Raw genomic sequence first — 16872 nt, forward strand, 5'->3', positions numbered from 1 at the left:
GACATCTTGTTGTTTGTCCTCCGGTACAGCAGGAGGCGCAGAGGACTTTTGCAGTCCGTTGATCACCCGCCAAAACTGAAGAACGCGTGACCTCATATTCCTGCGACGTTGGTGGTATAAATATCTCACCGACGCACTGTTTCTGTCTCTTTCGCCTTCTCCCTCCAGCGAGCAGGAGGTGCGCCAGCGGCAGGCTTCGTTCAACTAGTTTAGACATGTTTTGTTTGGTGTAAGCGCCTGTGTTACTATATTTAAACTTTTTCTCGATCTGTAGTTTGTAACTGTAATTAAAAGCAACTTCTGTAGCATTTCGTGAACGTGGCGCAATAACGTTAACGCGAACAGGGCCTCGCGCCGCCACGTGGGGAACACCGACCGACACGATGAGAGAAAAGTGAGAACCTTAAGCGTTTTGATTTATAACCTTTGGGTGTAAATCCTTATTGAAAACATGCGTGTTTACTTTTTTAAAACCTGTCTAATGGTTGAATTTGACATTTTGCTGCATAGGTCGACTTCAGGCGGGATGAACGCAGGACTCATCTTACAGTCACAACATTGGATAAATGGAGTCTCCTGATGTCTGCTCAATGTCAAGGCACACTTGAGGTTGGTTTAATGTGCTTTTACTTGTAGGTTGTGGCTGTATCCATGAAATGATAATCGTGATGAAATTCAAACAAACAGCTGGAATTACCGGCAGATTGTTTAGTGGTGACGCTTTGTTTTCTGAACATTTTTGAGATTCAGTTCTGTAACTCCTAAGAATTTACTTAATGTCATCCGACTAATTGTGACCTTCATTTTATCCCTTCCATTGATGACAGGCGTGTGAGCTGAGCTGCCATAAGATGCGACGTTGCACTTCTGTGTATCGGTCCAATTCAACCTGATGAATAAGGGCTTGTGGTCTCCAGGTGAATATACATTCTCAGGATGTAAACATGCTGTTCTCTGCCCCTGTGGTGATGAAATTCAAACAAACAGCTGGAATTACCGGCAGATTGTTTAGTGGTGACGCTTTGTTTTCTGAACATTTTTGAGATTCAGTTCTGTAGCTATATTAATGTACTGGATGTCACTAACCAATCATAACCTTCATTCCTATCCCTCCCGTAGGTGAAAGACTTGTGACCAAATGACGAGGCATTGTTCTACTGCATTGGACTAATTGGATCAGATGACTAATGATTCTTGTTGTGCAGGTGAATATTCTGTCTGTAAAATGTCGTCTATCCACTCGTTATGATGAAATACAAACTGAAATATCTGGAATTACCGGCAGATTGTTTAGTGGTGACTCGTTTTTCTGAACATTTTGAGATTCAGTTCTGTAACTCTTGAGACTTTACTTGATGTTACCGACTAATTGTGACCTTCATTTTATCCCTTAACTAGATGAAAGGCGTGTGAGCTGAGCTGATGTGACGTTGCACTTCAGTGTATCTGCTCAATTCAACCTGGATCCAGTAAGTTATTTTAAACTATTTTCTTTCCTAATTGGAGCATCTGGAACACATAAGTTATTAAGCATTATTCACATTGTAATGTGGGGGGGCACCACTGCTTGTGTGATTGAATCTTGTGGTCTGTTCCAGGCCAGAACAAAGCCTACATATAGTTACGAAATACTATATTTATGGACGTAAAATAATGCTTATATCATATGTGCTTGTGTTATTTGTTAAACTTAACAATGTGAACCTGTGTAACGCGGTCGATGACGAAAACCTGCAATAGGAAGTGCCGTCTGATGCGACAACTGACGATCCACTATTCTGAGTCCGTTAAAGTATTAATTAGAAGTTAGTGGAATGTTTGTCTATTCCCTCTTTTTTTACATTTATTTTGTTTTTTCAGGTATCCAAAGCGCCATCTCCAGGAGTCTGGTCCACTGAATATGAAAGGTATATTTGAAACATCGGTGAACTTATTGGTCTCTGCAGTTGTGATGAAATTCAAACTGAAATAGCTGGAATTACCGGCAGATTGTTTAGTGTTGACTCTTGGTTTTCTGAACATTTTGAGATGCAGTTCTGTAACTATAGTAATGTACTTGATTTCACTAATGATAACCTTCATTTCTATCCCTCCCGTAGATGAAAGACTTGCTCTCAGCACACATTTTACAGTGAAAACCTCGGATAAATGGAGTCTCCTGTTGTCTGATAATCTAAATGTCAAGGCACACTTGAGGTTAGTTTAATGTGCATTACTTGTAGATTGTGTCTGTATCAATGACATGATGATATTCAAACAAATATCTGGAATTACCGGCAGATTGTTTAGTGGTGACTCATTTTTCTGAACATTTTGAGATTCAGTTCTGTAACATTAATGTACTTTGTTACCGTATTGTGACCATCATTTTATCCCTTTCATAGATGAAAGGCGTGTGAGCTGAGCTGCCGTAAGACGCGACGTTTCACTTCTGTGTATCGGCCCAATTCAACCTGATGACTCACAGGAGTTGACTACTTTGGAGTTTAGTTTGATAATTAAAAATCAGCGTATATTTGAATAAAATGGCTTGTGACACTGCAGAACGTTGGCAATGAGTGAAATAAAGTACTAAATTGAGCTTTTCTTTCAAAGATTACGTGATTTTAGAGTTGTCCTAACAGACCTCACACTAATCAATGCATTACTTAACCAGTTTACAATATATATTTGCTGACTGTTACTTAAATGATCTGCGCTTCTCAATGATATTTCATGTGAACGATGCATCTCTTTAAATATTACGGAGAGCTTTAATTTTGTAAGAGCTGGCCCAGTGGTTCCTGTGCTGGAGCAGCATTGTACTGAAGCTCCTTAGCATTCAGATAACGGGAACAGCGCTCGTCATTTCACCCAATTAGGCACCTTCCTCTGAAAATTGACAATTTGAATCCAGTCCCATTCTTGCCTGCTCCTCCTAAACGTTCTCACAATTCTTGGAAATTTGTATATTTTTATAATAACCTAGGGGGTGTTGCAATTTTTTTTTACGTTTTAAAAAACTCCCAGAGATTAAACATTCTTTTCAAATGATCTTGAGCCCCTGCTCCTCACAGGTAAGCACATCTCAAGTTGTCACTTAAGACCTTGATAATGCTTCACTGAATGTTCTAAGAATTAGAAAGGGCGGCGAGTGAGAGCATCAGCAAAGTTGATCATTTGCCATGTTTGAGACACTGGGCCTGAAGATATGTAAAGTTGCATTTTTCCTCAGTCATGGCGCCACCTACTGGTAACACGGAGTACAAATGTGTTCATCTTATTGGTGTAAACCTAGTGTGCCGTGATATCAGGTGCAACCATCACCTGCTCCTAAGGAGTTGTGGCTTGAATGAAATACCCAGTAAAACAAACCACAATGATAAAAGAGGGTCTGTCAGGCACGCACACACGTAAGCGTCAACAGTTTTAACCAATATCAATGTGACCCATAATAGCTGCTGCAACCAGTTTTAACAAACCTGAACATGAAAAAGTAAGCTAATGGGAAGATGTTGATGCATTGATATGTGTTCATTTGTGTTGAGTGTTTTTATTTTTATTTTGAAACTTAAAGTTGCAGTTAAGATCCAAACTGTTCCGTTAATATTCATAAAACATCAAGACGTCTTTTATACTTAAGCATTTGTATTGGGGTATTTTTTATCAAGGGAAAGCAATACTTTAAAAATAAAAGTCAAGAAGAAATCATGCACCAAAGACCAGGGAGAAGATAACAGACTGCCGATAGCAAAGACACCTGCAACTAAAGAATTTTACCGAAGGACCTTTCCATCACACACCTTTACAGAGACATGCAGAAACAGTGTGTACAGGTGCAGATGGGTGCTGACATGTTTTTGCTCAGCTTTAGAAAATAACTGGGACCAAAAAATTTAAAATACAGTATGTGTGAGAACTGATTATTTGTCCCAGAAGAATTTATCCCACGGGTTACTTGGTGCACCTTTACAGGGACATGCAGACACAACATGTGTGTTCGTGTGCAGATGGGTGCTGACATGTCAGGAATTTTTGGAAACTTATCTCTTAAAAATGTTTATCAGTTTGGAACAGCACCAGCTACTACCTTCTTCTGGCAAGCATACATACACATACACCTTTTGATGAAGACTGGAGAAACATTAACAGCAATAAAAAAGGGGTTTAGTTATTTTTGTGGAGCTGATTCTGTTTCACACAATAAACGTATTGTTTTGAAGGCAATTTTAAAAATCCAACTAAAGGAAAAACACTGTCAAACGTCTGGATTTGCATACTGAGCACATATTTATCACGACTCCATTAAGTGCAGATTTCCGTGCACGAAGTACCTGGCCAAGAGGCAGTAGCACAGATACCATGCAGTATGACAAACACATGAAAACAACATTAGTAATCCGTAATCAGTCGCATCTGTTGTGCAATACCTTACAACAGCCCTGGTATTTAAGACTAATTATTTATGAAGCCTCAAATCTCCTATTTTTGCACCTTTCTGCCATAAATGCTGCTTTAACACGTATTGTTTACCATTTAACCCAGTCTCATTCAACTGAATGAGAAGGTGTGTCCAAACCTTTGAATGTTCTTATTCTACATTTGACATGACAAAAGATTTTGTACATGTGCCAATGGTAGAGTTTTAACATTCAAGTATTTTCATCAATTTTCAAAGTGATTGGCAGATTCCACAAGAAGTGCAAGAGTTATGTGACACACAAAGCCGGTGATGGCTCAAGGTAGAAATTATTGTCTTATTCTCCGCAATCTCCTTCTTGTTCGTTCCTACAGGGCTATGCATGTGTGCACAAGAATAAAGGAGAAACGGCATTTTAGCGAGGAGAGGATGAGAAGCTCCGGTGACATTTCACTAAAAGGGAAAAAAAAGGATCCTAAACCCCCCGGGTGTTTTTTTTACTCTTTCAATACATTCATGGGGGCGGGTCCGTGGACATTGTGGCTATATAGTCTACTGCAGAGACCGGCCTGCCCACCTCCAAGTCACTGCCCTTGCAAGGAAGCTGAAGTTGTTTGCAGCAGGTAATCGTCTCCAACGCAGCGTTTGCCTTTTTAACAAGAATTCAGAATTCTCTTATTTTGTCTTTCTTCTCGTGTCACAGCATCAGTCTGAAAGCTGTGGTCAACATGCCTGGAAGCTGCACCTCTATCATCAACCTGCGTTACCAAGATGGCAGTGAAGGGAGCGCCTCCAACCCGGCCAGGTTTAACAACCAAGACTACGCGCAGCTGAGAGATAACTACCGCCGCAGAAGGACGCAGTTTGTGGACAACACCTTCCCCCCCAACAACCAATCTCTGGGGGACCTGCCTAATTTAAGCCGTTGGCAGGAAGCCCAAGTGGAGTGGCTCCGACCAGCAGTAAAACATTTTAAATGTTTTTTTTGTTTGCTTGTGTAAATCCAATTTTGATATATTAGATATATATTTATATATATTTGCGATAAAGAAAAAAGCATTTTTTTTACATTCTGAAGTTACATTGTTTTCCAGTATTCATATGTTCACGCATATATGTGTATTTTGATTTTTTCTTTTTTTTTGTACTGTCCAGGACATCTTGAAGGCACAAAAAAAAAGCAGGGATCCTATTTTCTGTAGCAAAGGAGCCTCCCGGTTTGACTTTGATCAAGGCAGCGTGGGTAGGCAAACCTTCTCTCACAGACAAAAAAAAACACCTTCGTATACCTTCATACCTTCGTCAGGTGTCCACCTGCTCTGTGCGTGTGTCAGCGCTTGAGTTGTTAACTTAACTTACCAGGTAACTGCTGGTTTCTGGCTGCAATTTCCTCCCTGACATTCCACAAAGGCCTGTTAGCTCAAGTTGTGCCTATGGACCAGAACTTCAGTGATAATGCCGGGATATTTCATTTCAGGGTAAATAATCAACGATACACGAGTTTGTCATAACTACGATTTCACCACACACTCCGGTCCAACCTGTAAGTCTTACTTCTCCTTTCTGTGTCAGTTCTGGAGGTTCGGCGTGTGGGTAGATGTTGTCATTGATGACCACCTGCCAACGCTGAACAATGGCTTGATGTTTGTCAGCTCCAAGGATGGAACCGAGTTCTGGGCTCCTCTGCTGGAGAAAGCTTACGCCAAGTAAGACACCGACTCGTTCTACCTTGTACAAAATATTTCATTGTGTCTGAAGACTAAGGAGTGCCACCTTAGTCAAACGCTCCGCGTGGATGAATGGTCCCCATGGTTACAGACGTCATCTATCTCGCACAGAGTGTGCGGCTCATACGCGGACATGAGCTCTGGATTGCCGTCAGAGGCCTGCAAGGACTTCAGTGGAGGCTTGAACATGGATTACAAACTCCATGAGGCCCACTCGGCGGGCCACGACGAGGAGCTGTGGAACGCGCTGAGCAGAGCCACCAGGTGCCAGTCGGTGATCTGCTGCGGAACTGCCCAGAAGGGGGTAAGAACAAATACCCTTGGAAGTGAAAAAGAATTGAAAGTCACTGGTTTGATTGCACCGTTCTCTATCTGTCTCAGGGGGAGTTGGTGAACTCAGTACAGGACACTGGGATTGTGGATGCACATGCTTATTCCGTGACAGCAGTCACTGAGGTAAAGTTTGTTCTCATGTATGTGCAAGAGGAAAGTTCAAATGTCACATTTAGCGTTTCCATTTCCTCTAAAGGTGGATTATTACGGCTCTAAAGTGAAGCTGGTGCGTCTCATGAATCCTTGGGGCCGGACGGAGTGGAAGGGGAAGTGGAGTGACAAGTAGGCTCTTTGAACTGATCAGACACCCAGTCAGTAATAACATTAACTTTCACTGAACCACAGCTCAAGGACACATTTATTTTCCTCTCGTACGCAGGTCTGACATGTGGAGTAAAGTGAGGCCAGAAGATCGGAAAAACTTTGTTGACCGCAATGACGGAGAGTTCTGGTAAGTAATCTTCAGTGAGGTCTAACTAATGGAACGGATGTGCCTCCTTCCTCGTCAAAACATTGCATGGATCATTTAAAAAATAAATTCACTAAGATGTTTGTGCATCTTTGTCTGCTCGCTTGAATTTTACTTTACTTTTTACTTCATTTTTTGGTCTGCTAATACCGCCAACGGTCGATCAGTGAAATTGCGTAAGACGTACTTCCTCGTCATAAAAACGATGCACCTCAGCACTACTAGTGTTCAGAACTCCACACGGTACCTTTAGATCGTTGCAAATGACTCCTTTAAAGGGGCTTTACATCTGAACACATGAAAATTCAACGGACAGAAACACATTTTATAAGACACAACTATCTCCCAATGTTTGGATTTGAGGTGTCCCGTAAATTCACGAAAATACAATACATTCAACACCTTGCTCTCTTTGTCTATCTTTGTCAGGATGGAGTTGGAGGACTTCTGTCATTATTTCCAAAACTTGTTCATCTGCTGTGAGAACCCCAACTTCATTGACGGTGACGTCAGCTGCCAGTGGAAATCCATGACTTACGATGGCAGCTGGGTGGCAGGAATAACTGCCGGCGGCAACATGTCTTACTGTGAGCCAAATTATTTGGCCTTCAACTACAACCGCAATGATGTTTGTTGTGTCCTTTTCCTTTTGTGTGTGCAAGGGTACAAAAAAACCCGAATGTCATTGTTCATGTTTCTCGTCACCTGTAGCTACCTTTGAGGCGAACCCCCAGTATCGCTTGCAGGTTACTAAAATAAACAAGGAGGAGCAGAACGACCAAAACATCTTCCTTTCTCTGATGCAAAAACCTCAGAAGCAAAATCGCAAAACAACAAAAACCCACCCGATTGGACTTACCGTCTTTAAGGTAAGGCCCTGAATTTTGCATTTAAAAATTTTAAATAATGGTTAAATAGCACAAATGAGAAATGTTTAAAACTGTATGATATAAGCCATTGTTTCTCGCTATGTTTGTCACTTTTTTGTGGCTTATTGTAAAACTGTGAAATTACTTTTTCTTTTTTCCATTTCCCATGCGACAGATTCCTCCAGGGGTAAGAACAAACATCACACCGATCAACCGAAATCCCAGTCCGCATTCAACAAAAATAGTGCCATTTAATAGTAATTAAAACCAGTTTAGTTACAATAACTACGGTTCTTCTCTCCCCAGACACCACAAGGGCGCGTGATGTTCTCCTTCTTCCAAAGAAACAGGCCCATGAAGCAAAGACAGCTTTACACCAACGAAAGGGATCTGATTGAGTCGTACAGTCTGGAGCCGGCCGAGTATCTGATCGTCCCCTCCACTCTCAAGCCCAACATGAGTGGAGACTTTGTTCTCACCGTCTACACCAAGACCGATGCTAAGATCAGGTCAGGAATCACTGACATGAGTCATATGCCGTACGTCCCGCTGGAGAATGTTATTTCATTTGTTTGTATGACCCAAACTGGCTCGTACCATTTGAAGCTGCACTGAAACTTGGGTCCATGTATTTTTTTTTAAAGAATTTAGGTTTTTGGCAAACCGAGGTGAAGTCTCCATTCTACCAAATAAATGTTTTAGGCCGACACAACTGGAGGAACATGGAAGTAGGACTCAAAATACCTCTCATACCTCCATAACTCCAGGGACAATAAGCATGTTCTGACTTCTGACCACAAAAACCTAAGCATAATTATATAAGCATAAGCATTATTAGCGTTATTAGTGTAAAGTTGTGTTGCTGCTTGTTTGCAATAAAATTAGCAATGGAGAAACGCGTAAAGTACCAACCGAGGTTAAATCAGGAAGCTGATTTTAAACAAACTATCCATTGCATTTAGCTCCCATGATGAAGATGATGACGGTGATCATGAGCACAAAGAGGAGGAGAGCTTAATTCTTCCCATGGTATGCATATTGTAGAACACACTTCAGCTGTAAGGGAGCGAGTTTATTTAGAAAATGAATGTCTGATTTATTGAATTTTAATCTACAGCCGCCTAAGGACAAGGACAAGGACAAGGAGGAGACCACCGACAGGAATACCATCCAAGCCTTGTTCAGCAGATACGCTGATCAGGTGTGAAATGTTCTGCCCATCCATCTGCTTCTCATCTTGCCCCTTTTTGTCTCGTATGAATCCATCACACTTTGTGTTGCAGTTTGGTCGGCTGGCGGCCGGACAGCTCCAGAAGCTCCTGAATGACAACTTCCCTCACGGTGACTTGATTTAAATCACGTGTGCTTATTTTTTTGAAATATTATTTCATTTGTCGTGACTCACGACACCAAATCCTCCAGTTCCTTTGGGGATTTTAATTGATCCGTTTGTACCGTTGACAGGCACCCGCTCTGGTTTTGGTTTGGATACCTGCATGAGCATGATGGCCATGGTGGATGTATCCTTAAAAGAAAAAGAGGATGTTTAACCATGTGCTGGATTTTGACTTATTCAACAAACCATGACACATTATCGTGGCAGAAAGTAAAATTGCATATTTTTTTCAAATGAGTCGTCCTTAATGTTCAAAGACCAACCAAACAATGAGGATGACTTTCACGGAGTTCTCAACTCTCTGGGAGAAGATCACCAAATACAAGGTGATGCAGCGAATATGGCGCGATGAATATTCGTTTGTATTCATGTTTTCACCAATGACACTTCTTCCAGAATTGTAGCCAGCGAGTCTGAAGTGTAGTTAATAAAGAACAGAAACCTACAGTGTGTGTGTGTGTATATATATATATATATATATATATATATATATATATATATATATATATATATATATATATATATATATATATATATATATATATAATATATATATATATAGATAGGAACTTACAGCACTATATGTTGAAGTGCTGTAAGTTCCTAATGTAGATTTATCTTTTTTGCAGAAATGCTTTCATCTTGCGGATGTGAATGAGAATGGATCTCTGTCTGAACGTGAGCTCCAGAAGGCCATGGAGGATGAGGGTAATTTACAATTTAAACTATGATTGCAGCTGAAGAATATAAACTTCTAGCAAAACGAGAAAAGGTAACGGGAGTATTTGTAACTTTCTCACCAGGAATGGACACTGACGACTTCATGGTGAGGCTGATGACGGCCCGCTACTCGGGGATGTCGAACACCTCCATGGAGAACTTTATCACTCTCATGTTACGCCTGGAGAAGATCTCAGGTGAGTGTCGTGGACAATCCCCCTGCGGAGGAATTAAGCTTTTCATTTGTTTTCTTTAATCCGGATGTCAAAGTATCGTAGCTCACAAAGAATTTATCGATAATGATCAACAATTATGAATATTGTTTTGAATGAATGTGTTATTTGTGGTTTGTTTTATTTACAGATGTTTTCAAGGACAAATCCTCAAACGGAGTGATCCACTTGTCCTGGACCGAGGCAAGTCGGTTTCCTCTTAAATGTCGCAGAGTGAAAATATTTCACTGCGGAATTCAATGTTCTAGCCGAGCAATAAATCATTAAATGGAAAAAGTATAGTTCTTAGTGACATTCCACCTGCGGGCTTTATGACCCAATGTGCAGAAATAAGTCATCTCACGCATCAACGATACTAACAGTTCTCCAAACGGCCTTTTTATTTGTTTCAGTGGTCCAACTTGTCCATGTACAACTAGAACAAAGGGCGACACTGGAGACCCTCTAGAGAAGCTGTTACTGGAATCAATGTCTTCAAGTGCAAAACCTCTAAAGCAGCAACACATTTATAACGTGTATGTAATCTCGAAATAAAAGTTACCTCCTGAATTGTGGAAGTGAAATCTTGAACCTTTTACACGTTTCACCATCAAGCTACAAATGAACAAACATGAAGCAACAGAAGAAAATTGTGAAGTGGAAACGATTTATTAACTCATCACTGACTACATGGGGGGGAAAAGTACAAAAATTCAACAAGTGAGCAAACACAACATCACTGGCTCATGCGTTCTTCTAAATTACACAATGACTTTATACACGCCGTCCTGCGATTTTACGCAGGTCAACTGTTAAAACTTATATTTACAATTTTGCGTAATGATTGAAAAAATAAACTCCAAAACGCACCAATTCAACTCCAAAAGAAAGATATTGTCCAACTGTCTCTGGTCATTGAAGACCAGCACTCTACAGTTTGAATCTGTCCTCAGCCCATCAATGAGTGGAGTCAGAAGACACGGGACGCTATATATTTTTTTATAGTTTACTTATTGTCAGCAGATGCCACAAACGGACTAAAACAAACAGTGAATTGTCTGGATAGCTGAGGCTACCTTTATTCTCCAAAACTAGTACACCAATAAGCGTCGCTACGGAACTGACTTAAATGTTCTTTAATTAGTGAACATGGGAATTATAGTGGCGACTCTGACTCAGTTCGGCTCTGCTACTACATGTCGATGTGCCTCATAGCTGATGGGCAGGTGGCAGCTTGCAGAGCATCTCCTGTATGAATGGTTGAATGCACTTATTGTAAGTCGCTTTGGATAAAAGCGTCAGCTAAATAACATGTAATGTAATGAATGGCTTTGAACGGGTGAATGACGCGACTTAGTTTTAAAGTGCTCTGAGTGGTCGGAAGACTAGAAAAGCACGAGTACAGTAAAGTGAATACTTTAATCACTTCTATACTTTAGTAAATACTCACTAGAGCACCGAATGAAGGCTGAAATAAATACCCAACAAAAGCAAAATAACATGATAGAATTATATTTATTCCTGCTAGAAGAAAGGTTGCAAAAAGTACAGTGCTCAACCGCTTTGCAAAATCAATGAGCTTTGAAAAGAGCCTTAAGAGATTTACCTTTTCGGTCGGCTTGGGTAACAAGCAAGGGAAGTCAGGTGGTATTGAAGAAACTAACTCAATGGTGGTTTTTCTCTTGAGGTTTGTTGAAAGACAGACATTAAATAACGTACGCCTCGTCTTCTACATTGTGGTGCACAGCGCTCAGTCCTCCTCCTTCTCTATGTAAGTCTTAGAGGACGAGCGGGCGATCTGTCTGGCCATGTACCTGTCCCTCGCCGAACCAACAGTCTGATCCGTGCTGCGCTTTGCAAACTTGTTGGCCTTTTCCTCCACATCCTCTTTCTCCTCGCCTTCCTGTTTCTGATCATCTTTGAGTTCCGTGCTCTTTTCTCCGACTGCTTCCTTCTTTTCTGGGTCTTTTTCATCGCTCTTCACTGCCTTCTCATTTCCTGGTTGCTTCTTTCTCTCCTTCTCCTCCTCCTGATCTTTGTCCCTACGCTTGTCTTCATCATGATTCCTTCTCTTTTCTCTCTCCCCATTCCTATCCTTCTCTCTTTCCTTAGGGCTCCTCTCCCTCTTGCCATGCCGGTCTTCCCTGTCTGTATCCCTTCCTCTGCCTCGGTCATCTTCTCTGCCTCTGCTTCTGTCATCATCTCTGCCTCTGCTTCTGTCATCTTCTCTGCCTCTGCTTCTGTCATCTTCTCTGCCTCTGCTTCTGTCATCTTCTCTGCCTCTGCTTCTGTCATCATCTCTGCCTCTGCTTCTGTCATCATCTCTGCCTCGGTCCCTGTCTTTCCTTCCGTCCCTGTCGTCCCTTCTCCCTCCGTGCCTGTCGTCCCTTTCCCTTCCCCTGTATCGGTCTTTCTCCTGATCCCTGTGCCTCTTCGTATGTCTGTCTCGCTCCTTCGCCCTGTCCTTCTCTTCTCCGCTCCCTGAAGAAGGGGACCTCTGTCTGTATTGGCGTTTTGAGTGTGCAGAACCCGCCCCGTGCTTGCTAAATCCACATTTCTGCTCATGCCCCTCCTCGCTGTCGCTGCATGAACTTGGAATATTATCATGGCACACGGCTGAGGAAACAGGTGAAATCCTCACTGCGTCTTCTGAAGCCTTCGCGTTTTGAGTTCTGTGGATGAAGGCAAAAAGAGATTCAAATAAAGGCAGAATGATTTTTTTTAATGTGTGTGTGTTTTGTTTTTTTAACTTCATGAATGAAGTGCTACAAAGCTTTGACTGACTTTTCTGCTGAGTGATCCGGTATCGCCTCCTCCCCTACGGTCTGATTCAGCAAGTGGCGGTAGAAGCCGCTCAGATCTTTCTGTTTCTTCACGTCCAAAGCCGCTAATTAAAACAAAAAATAATTCAGACAAATAATTGACTTTTTTAAAATATATCTCTTCCAAGTTATGCTGTGGGTGCCCGAAGGAAGGAGATACTTCTTCAACGGCAATAGACCAAATACGATTTAATAACGTTAAGTTAACCAAAGGATAACATTTTATCCGTCTACAGCATAAAGCAATTGTAGAGTATTGGTCTAACCTTCCATGGCTGCCACTCTTTTTTCTTTCTCCAGCTCCTCCTTCTGCTCCTGCAGTTTTAGCTTGTAGGCGGATGTAACGTAAGCATCTTTATCTGCAAACTCCTCTCCTTCTGCCTCTCTTTCCTTCTGGATCTTCCTCTCGTCCCTTCGTTCTTGTTCTTTCTTTCGGTCCTCAACTGCTTTCATTAATTGGTGAATGTACTTTGGCTGCAACAAAAACGAAGACAAAAAGGAAAAAGAGGAGAATGTTCATGGGGAAGTTAAAGCTCACATTAAGCATTTTCCTCAGCAGTACGATGTCAGAACTCAATATCGACAAAACAGCAGCACCACAGCACAATCCGGATCTGGCCCCAACATATTTTAAGTACCCACTGAACCGTCTCTGATTGGATCCCTTTGAAATGTTGGCGTGGACTAATGCAGCCGTACAGGTGACAAAAGGACATTACCTTTTTGTCAGCGCCTCCCAGAAGTTTTTTGTTGGTCTCAAGTCTCTGTTTTTGGATGTCGTCGTACACAGCATCGTAGTCATAAACAGAGCTGTCCTGTTCCAGGGCTTTGTGCATCTCCAGACGCGTCTTTACAAGGAGAGAAAGAACAGGGAAATGTATTAGCTGTACCACAGAGGAATTAGTTTATACCAGTGCATTGACCAAAATTAAATTAAGTCCTTTAATTCTTCCTCTCACCTGCTTCATCATCTTCTTTTTGACAGCTTCTTTCTGCAGAGTCTCCCCAACTGTGATCTGAGGAACAAAACATATTGACCGGAAATCAGAAAAGTAACAACGGATACCGGCATATATATATATATATATATTATTTTTTTTATATACAAAAAAGTATTTAGCTTCCATAAAAGTGAAAGGACATTAAAGTCCAATGCAGTGATTGGACAATGTCAAGGGATAAATGATTTTGTCCTGCTTATAACAACTCCAGAGGTTTACCCACCTCGTCATCAGAGTCATCCTCGAACACGGAGTGTTTCAGCAGGTTCTTTGATTTCTTCTGAGACAAAATCAGCCCATACCTGGACAATAAACAAGGTCATGAATCCTGCCACACCACAGTCCTCTGTACTTTAAACGCGAGTCTAATGACCAAAGGTTTGCAGAGACCACAACTCACAGCCATTTGTGTTTTGTGCTTTTGTCATTGTGCAAATGACCTATCTGAATAGTGAGAACAAGAGATTTTGTCTCCAGCCTTTAGATTAGTTACGATCAATTAAACGGCATAACTAGTATTGTCAGCAATCTGCAACCAGCTAAAATACACGTTGTCGCAATAGAGGCGATATTTATGTGATTTTTGTTTCAAAGGCTTTAAGACACAGTTGACAATCTGAAAATAATAAGAGTATTGTAAAATGTTATGCCCAAGAGAAACAAAATAAAAACCGTTATACCAAACCTACGAAATGAACGTGAGCTGGCGTTATGAATGACTATCTTTAGCTGCGAAACAGTCCCTAGCAGGTTGTCTTTAGTGAGTTACAAAAACAAAAGTAATTGAAGGGCAAGTTGTTATATAAATGACAAGATTGAAAAGGTGAAAATCGGCAGAACCGTAAAAAATGGCCTTATTTCAGCCAGTTTACTAACGTAACGTTAGACGTTATAATAGTGAAGTTAGCATTTCGTGAACTAACACCAGTTAGCTTAGCTAGTGTTAGCTGCAGAAGGGAGAACCACCGTTTTCACAAATGATCTTGAGCTGTAACACCACGGCTGCTCTAGCACACTAGACTACGCCTCTTTGAAATGACTACAACTACAACCCCGACCACGTGAATCCGTTGTCTTTAAATGTCAATCACACAGTGGCGTAGTCGCCTCTTTGCTTTTTACAACTTACTGTTTGGTAGGGGCCGCCATCTTGCTGTGCAGACCGTGATTGAGCACGACAGATTCGACACAACATTTTATCATTTAATAACATACAACCAAATATCATATATAATTTCTCAAAGTAAAGTAATAAATGACATGTTAATGTACGCACAAAATAGCCATATTTCTATATATGTATATGTACATAAATTATTGGCCGTTGCGTTTGCTTTGACATATCGCGATTTAAAAAAAAACATGAATACAGATCTGTGTGTCCCTTATTTTTGTAAACACAATAATCGCCATTGACCCATAAATCCAATGTTTAAAACCATGAAGTGTATGGGTAGAACATTACAATGCAAAATGAATGGTTTTGAATTACTAACAGATGGTGCTATTTCTCCAAATTCTACTTGATGATGTATTAGTCCCTTGCAAAAAGCCGAACATAAGAGCATTATTTCTCCCTGAATTTCTACTCTGTATATATTTACTTGGTTGAGTAAATGCATTGGAGATCTTGCTTTTGGTGCTTTTGCTCATTTCAGTTCATAGTCTTGAGTATTAAAAATGTACCCAACTCTTTTGTTCTCTTTTAAAAGAAAAGTGGAGATTTTAGGTAGAAACATTTCCCCTTAATAGCAGTTGCTAATGCAGCGGTGGATTTCCAAGCTTTGGTTTTGATAGTAAATATGTTGTGTTGGTATACGCATCACATGCTGCATCTTGTTTTCATTATGAAACAATATTTTGAAGCCTGTTGAGGCTTTTTCAAAGACCTATATAGGTTTCTGCATCCATACATAAGTAGCTGTAGAAAACTGCAATGAAAGTGAATCTGCTATTATTACTGAAGAGAAAATAAAGACAGTTTTGGCATCTGTTATTTCCTGTTATTTGCTCATTTTATATAATGTTACGATACACTCAATGATGTTAGCGGCTCTGTTCTTTACCTTCGTGGGAAGTCCTTTTAAATCAGTTCAGACACCATGTGGCTCACCTGTGATTGAAGCTGCAGCTTTGAATTCTCACTGCGTCCTCGGAGTGATTCTAAATCCAAACAACATTATTTCTGTCGTAATCTCCATCTCATCTCTGACCTCACTGCTAATCCCGCATGTACAAACAGAGTGGATGGAAGGTTGAATAGACTGATGTAGTTGTAATAACAGTAACTGAGCACGTTGATAAATGGATTGGTAGGACGAGAGGATTAATTCATCACTTCACATGGTAGCTATAGGGTCTAAAATACCTCTTTTTACACCAATAATTGAGAGGTAATTTCTGGTTACAAAAAACAAGCGGAAAACAAGTGTTTATTATTTAAACAGCTGTGTATTGTTTTAGCCTGGCCATAGACCTGTGAATATCTGTCATGTTTAGTGAATTCTGGTTCATTGATGTGTAGCAGGAGAGTGTATATACATGCTACCTGCATGCATTGAGATCTGTGCTGTGTTGCTGTGTGTGTGCATGACACATACTTCACATTTGAGTTTTGAGGCAGGCTATAGTTGCTACTATCCCTAATCTGTGCCTTCAGGCAGAGAAGATTAAAGTGTAATGGTGCAGGTTCAGTCAGGCAGACTATGCTTCAGGAGTCATGAAATATCCCTGGATGTATTCCTCTGCTCAGTACATCAACTTCACCGAGGATCATACATGTAGGTAAAGATCATATGACCTCTGACCCATAACCTACCAGAAGACTGGCCTCTCTTCTTTTCTAAACTGCAGCATTGAAGTAGTACAGGTTAAGACTGAACTCTCTTCAATCCCTATATGAATATACTCAATGAACAACACAC

General features: G+C 40.8%; 2 protein-coding genes, 1 long non-coding RNA gene and 6 other non-coding genes across 11 annotated transcripts; 8 read left to right on the forward strand and 1 right to left on the reverse strand.

Annotated features, from left to right (window-relative positions):
* Nucleotides 1-102: 102 nt before the first annotated feature.
* On the forward strand, nucleotides 103-2580 carry LOC144410200 (uncharacterized). The gene is made up of 8 exons (XR_013468084.1): nucleotides 103-394; nucleotides 511-609; nucleotides 828-917; nucleotides 1120-1205; nucleotides 1399-1469; nucleotides 1861-1907; nucleotides 2100-2196; nucleotides 2385-2580. It is a non-coding gene; the product is annotated as an uncharacterized LOC144410200 (long non-coding RNA).
* Nucleotides 664-735, forward strand: LOC120823188 (small nucleolar RNA SNORD65). Its single transcript, XR_005712826.1, has one exon. It is a non-coding gene; the product is annotated as a small nucleolar RNA SNORD65 (small nucleolar RNA).
* LOC120823189 (small nucleolar RNA SNORD65) lies at nucleotides 964-1035 on the forward strand. Its single transcript, XR_005712827.1, has one exon. It is a non-coding gene; the product is annotated as a small nucleolar RNA SNORD65 (small nucleolar RNA).
* LOC120823190 (small nucleolar RNA SNORD65) lies at nucleotides 1244-1315 on the forward strand. Its single transcript, XR_005712828.1, has one exon. It is a non-coding gene; the product is annotated as a small nucleolar RNA SNORD65 (small nucleolar RNA).
* On the forward strand, nucleotides 1717-1784 carry LOC120823181 (small nucleolar RNA SNORD49). The gene has a single exon (XR_005712819.1). It is a non-coding gene; the product is annotated as a small nucleolar RNA SNORD49 (small nucleolar RNA).
* Nucleotides 1947-2020, forward strand: LOC120823187 (small nucleolar RNA SNORD65). Its single transcript, XR_005712825.1, has one exon. It is a non-coding gene; the product is annotated as a small nucleolar RNA SNORD65 (small nucleolar RNA).
* Nucleotides 2241-2310, forward strand: LOC120823191 (small nucleolar RNA SNORD65). Its single transcript, XR_005712829.1, has one exon. It is a non-coding gene; the product is annotated as a small nucleolar RNA SNORD65 (small nucleolar RNA).
* A 2051-nt stretch (nucleotides 2581-4631) lies between the features above and the next one.
* On the forward strand, nucleotides 4632-10695 carry LOC120821752 (calpain-2 catalytic subunit). 2 transcript variants are annotated; one of them, XM_040180718.2, is made up of 22 exons: nucleotides 4632-5022; nucleotides 5103-5361; nucleotides 5555-5642; nucleotides 5762-5877; nucleotides 5972-6105; nucleotides 6238-6430; nucleotides 6508-6582; nucleotides 6656-6741; nucleotides 6839-6910; nucleotides 7358-7515; nucleotides 7640-7797; nucleotides 7973-7984; nucleotides 8104-8306; nucleotides 8760-8826; nucleotides 8915-8998; nucleotides 9081-9138; nucleotides 9262-9317; nucleotides 9451-9519; nucleotides 9823-9901; nucleotides 9997-10110; nucleotides 10277-10329; nucleotides 10539-10695. In XM_040180718.2, the coding sequence occupies exons 1-22, from the start codon at nucleotides 4712-4714 to the stop codon at nucleotides 10563-10565; spliced, it is 2472 nt and encodes an 823-aa protein (XP_040036652.2). In that variant the 5' UTR covers nucleotides 4632-4711; the 3' UTR covers nucleotides 10566-10695. The 2 variants fall into 2 exon arrangements, with proteins under 2 accessions (XP_040036652.2, XP_077961401.1); XM_078105275.1 differs by having other exon boundaries at nucleotides 4893-5018.
* Nucleotides 10696-10775: 80 nt separating this feature from the next.
* Nucleotides 10776-15255, reverse strand: nsrp1 (nuclear speckle splicing regulatory protein 1). 2 transcript variants are annotated; one of them, XM_078105276.1, is made up of 8 exons: nucleotides 15078-15205; nucleotides 14172-14250; nucleotides 13907-13963; nucleotides 13667-13795; nucleotides 13214-13421; nucleotides 12910-13012; nucleotides 12454-12797; nucleotides 10776-12405 (listed from the first exon to the last, which is right to left on the reverse strand). In XM_078105276.1, exons 1-8 carry the CDS (start codon nucleotides 15149-15151, stop codon nucleotides 11876-11878), a joined length of 1524 nt encoding a protein of 507 aa, XP_077961402.1. In that variant the 5' UTR covers nucleotides 15152-15205; the 3' UTR covers nucleotides 10776-11875. The 2 variants fall into 2 exon arrangements, with proteins under 2 accessions (XP_077961402.1, XP_040036720.2); XM_040180786.2 differs by having other exon boundaries at nucleotides 10776-12797; nucleotides 15078-15255.
* Between the last annotated feature and the right edge of the window lie 1617 nt (nucleotides 15256-16872).

Source organism: Gasterosteus aculeatus, chromosome 7 (assembly GCF_964276395.1).
Source record: "Gasterosteus aculeatus chromosome 7, fGasAcu3.hap1.1, whole genome shotgun sequence".
In the NCBI taxonomy this organism is placed as follows: domain Eukaryota; kingdom Metazoa; phylum Chordata; class Actinopteri; order Perciformes; family Gasterosteidae; genus Gasterosteus; species Gasterosteus aculeatus.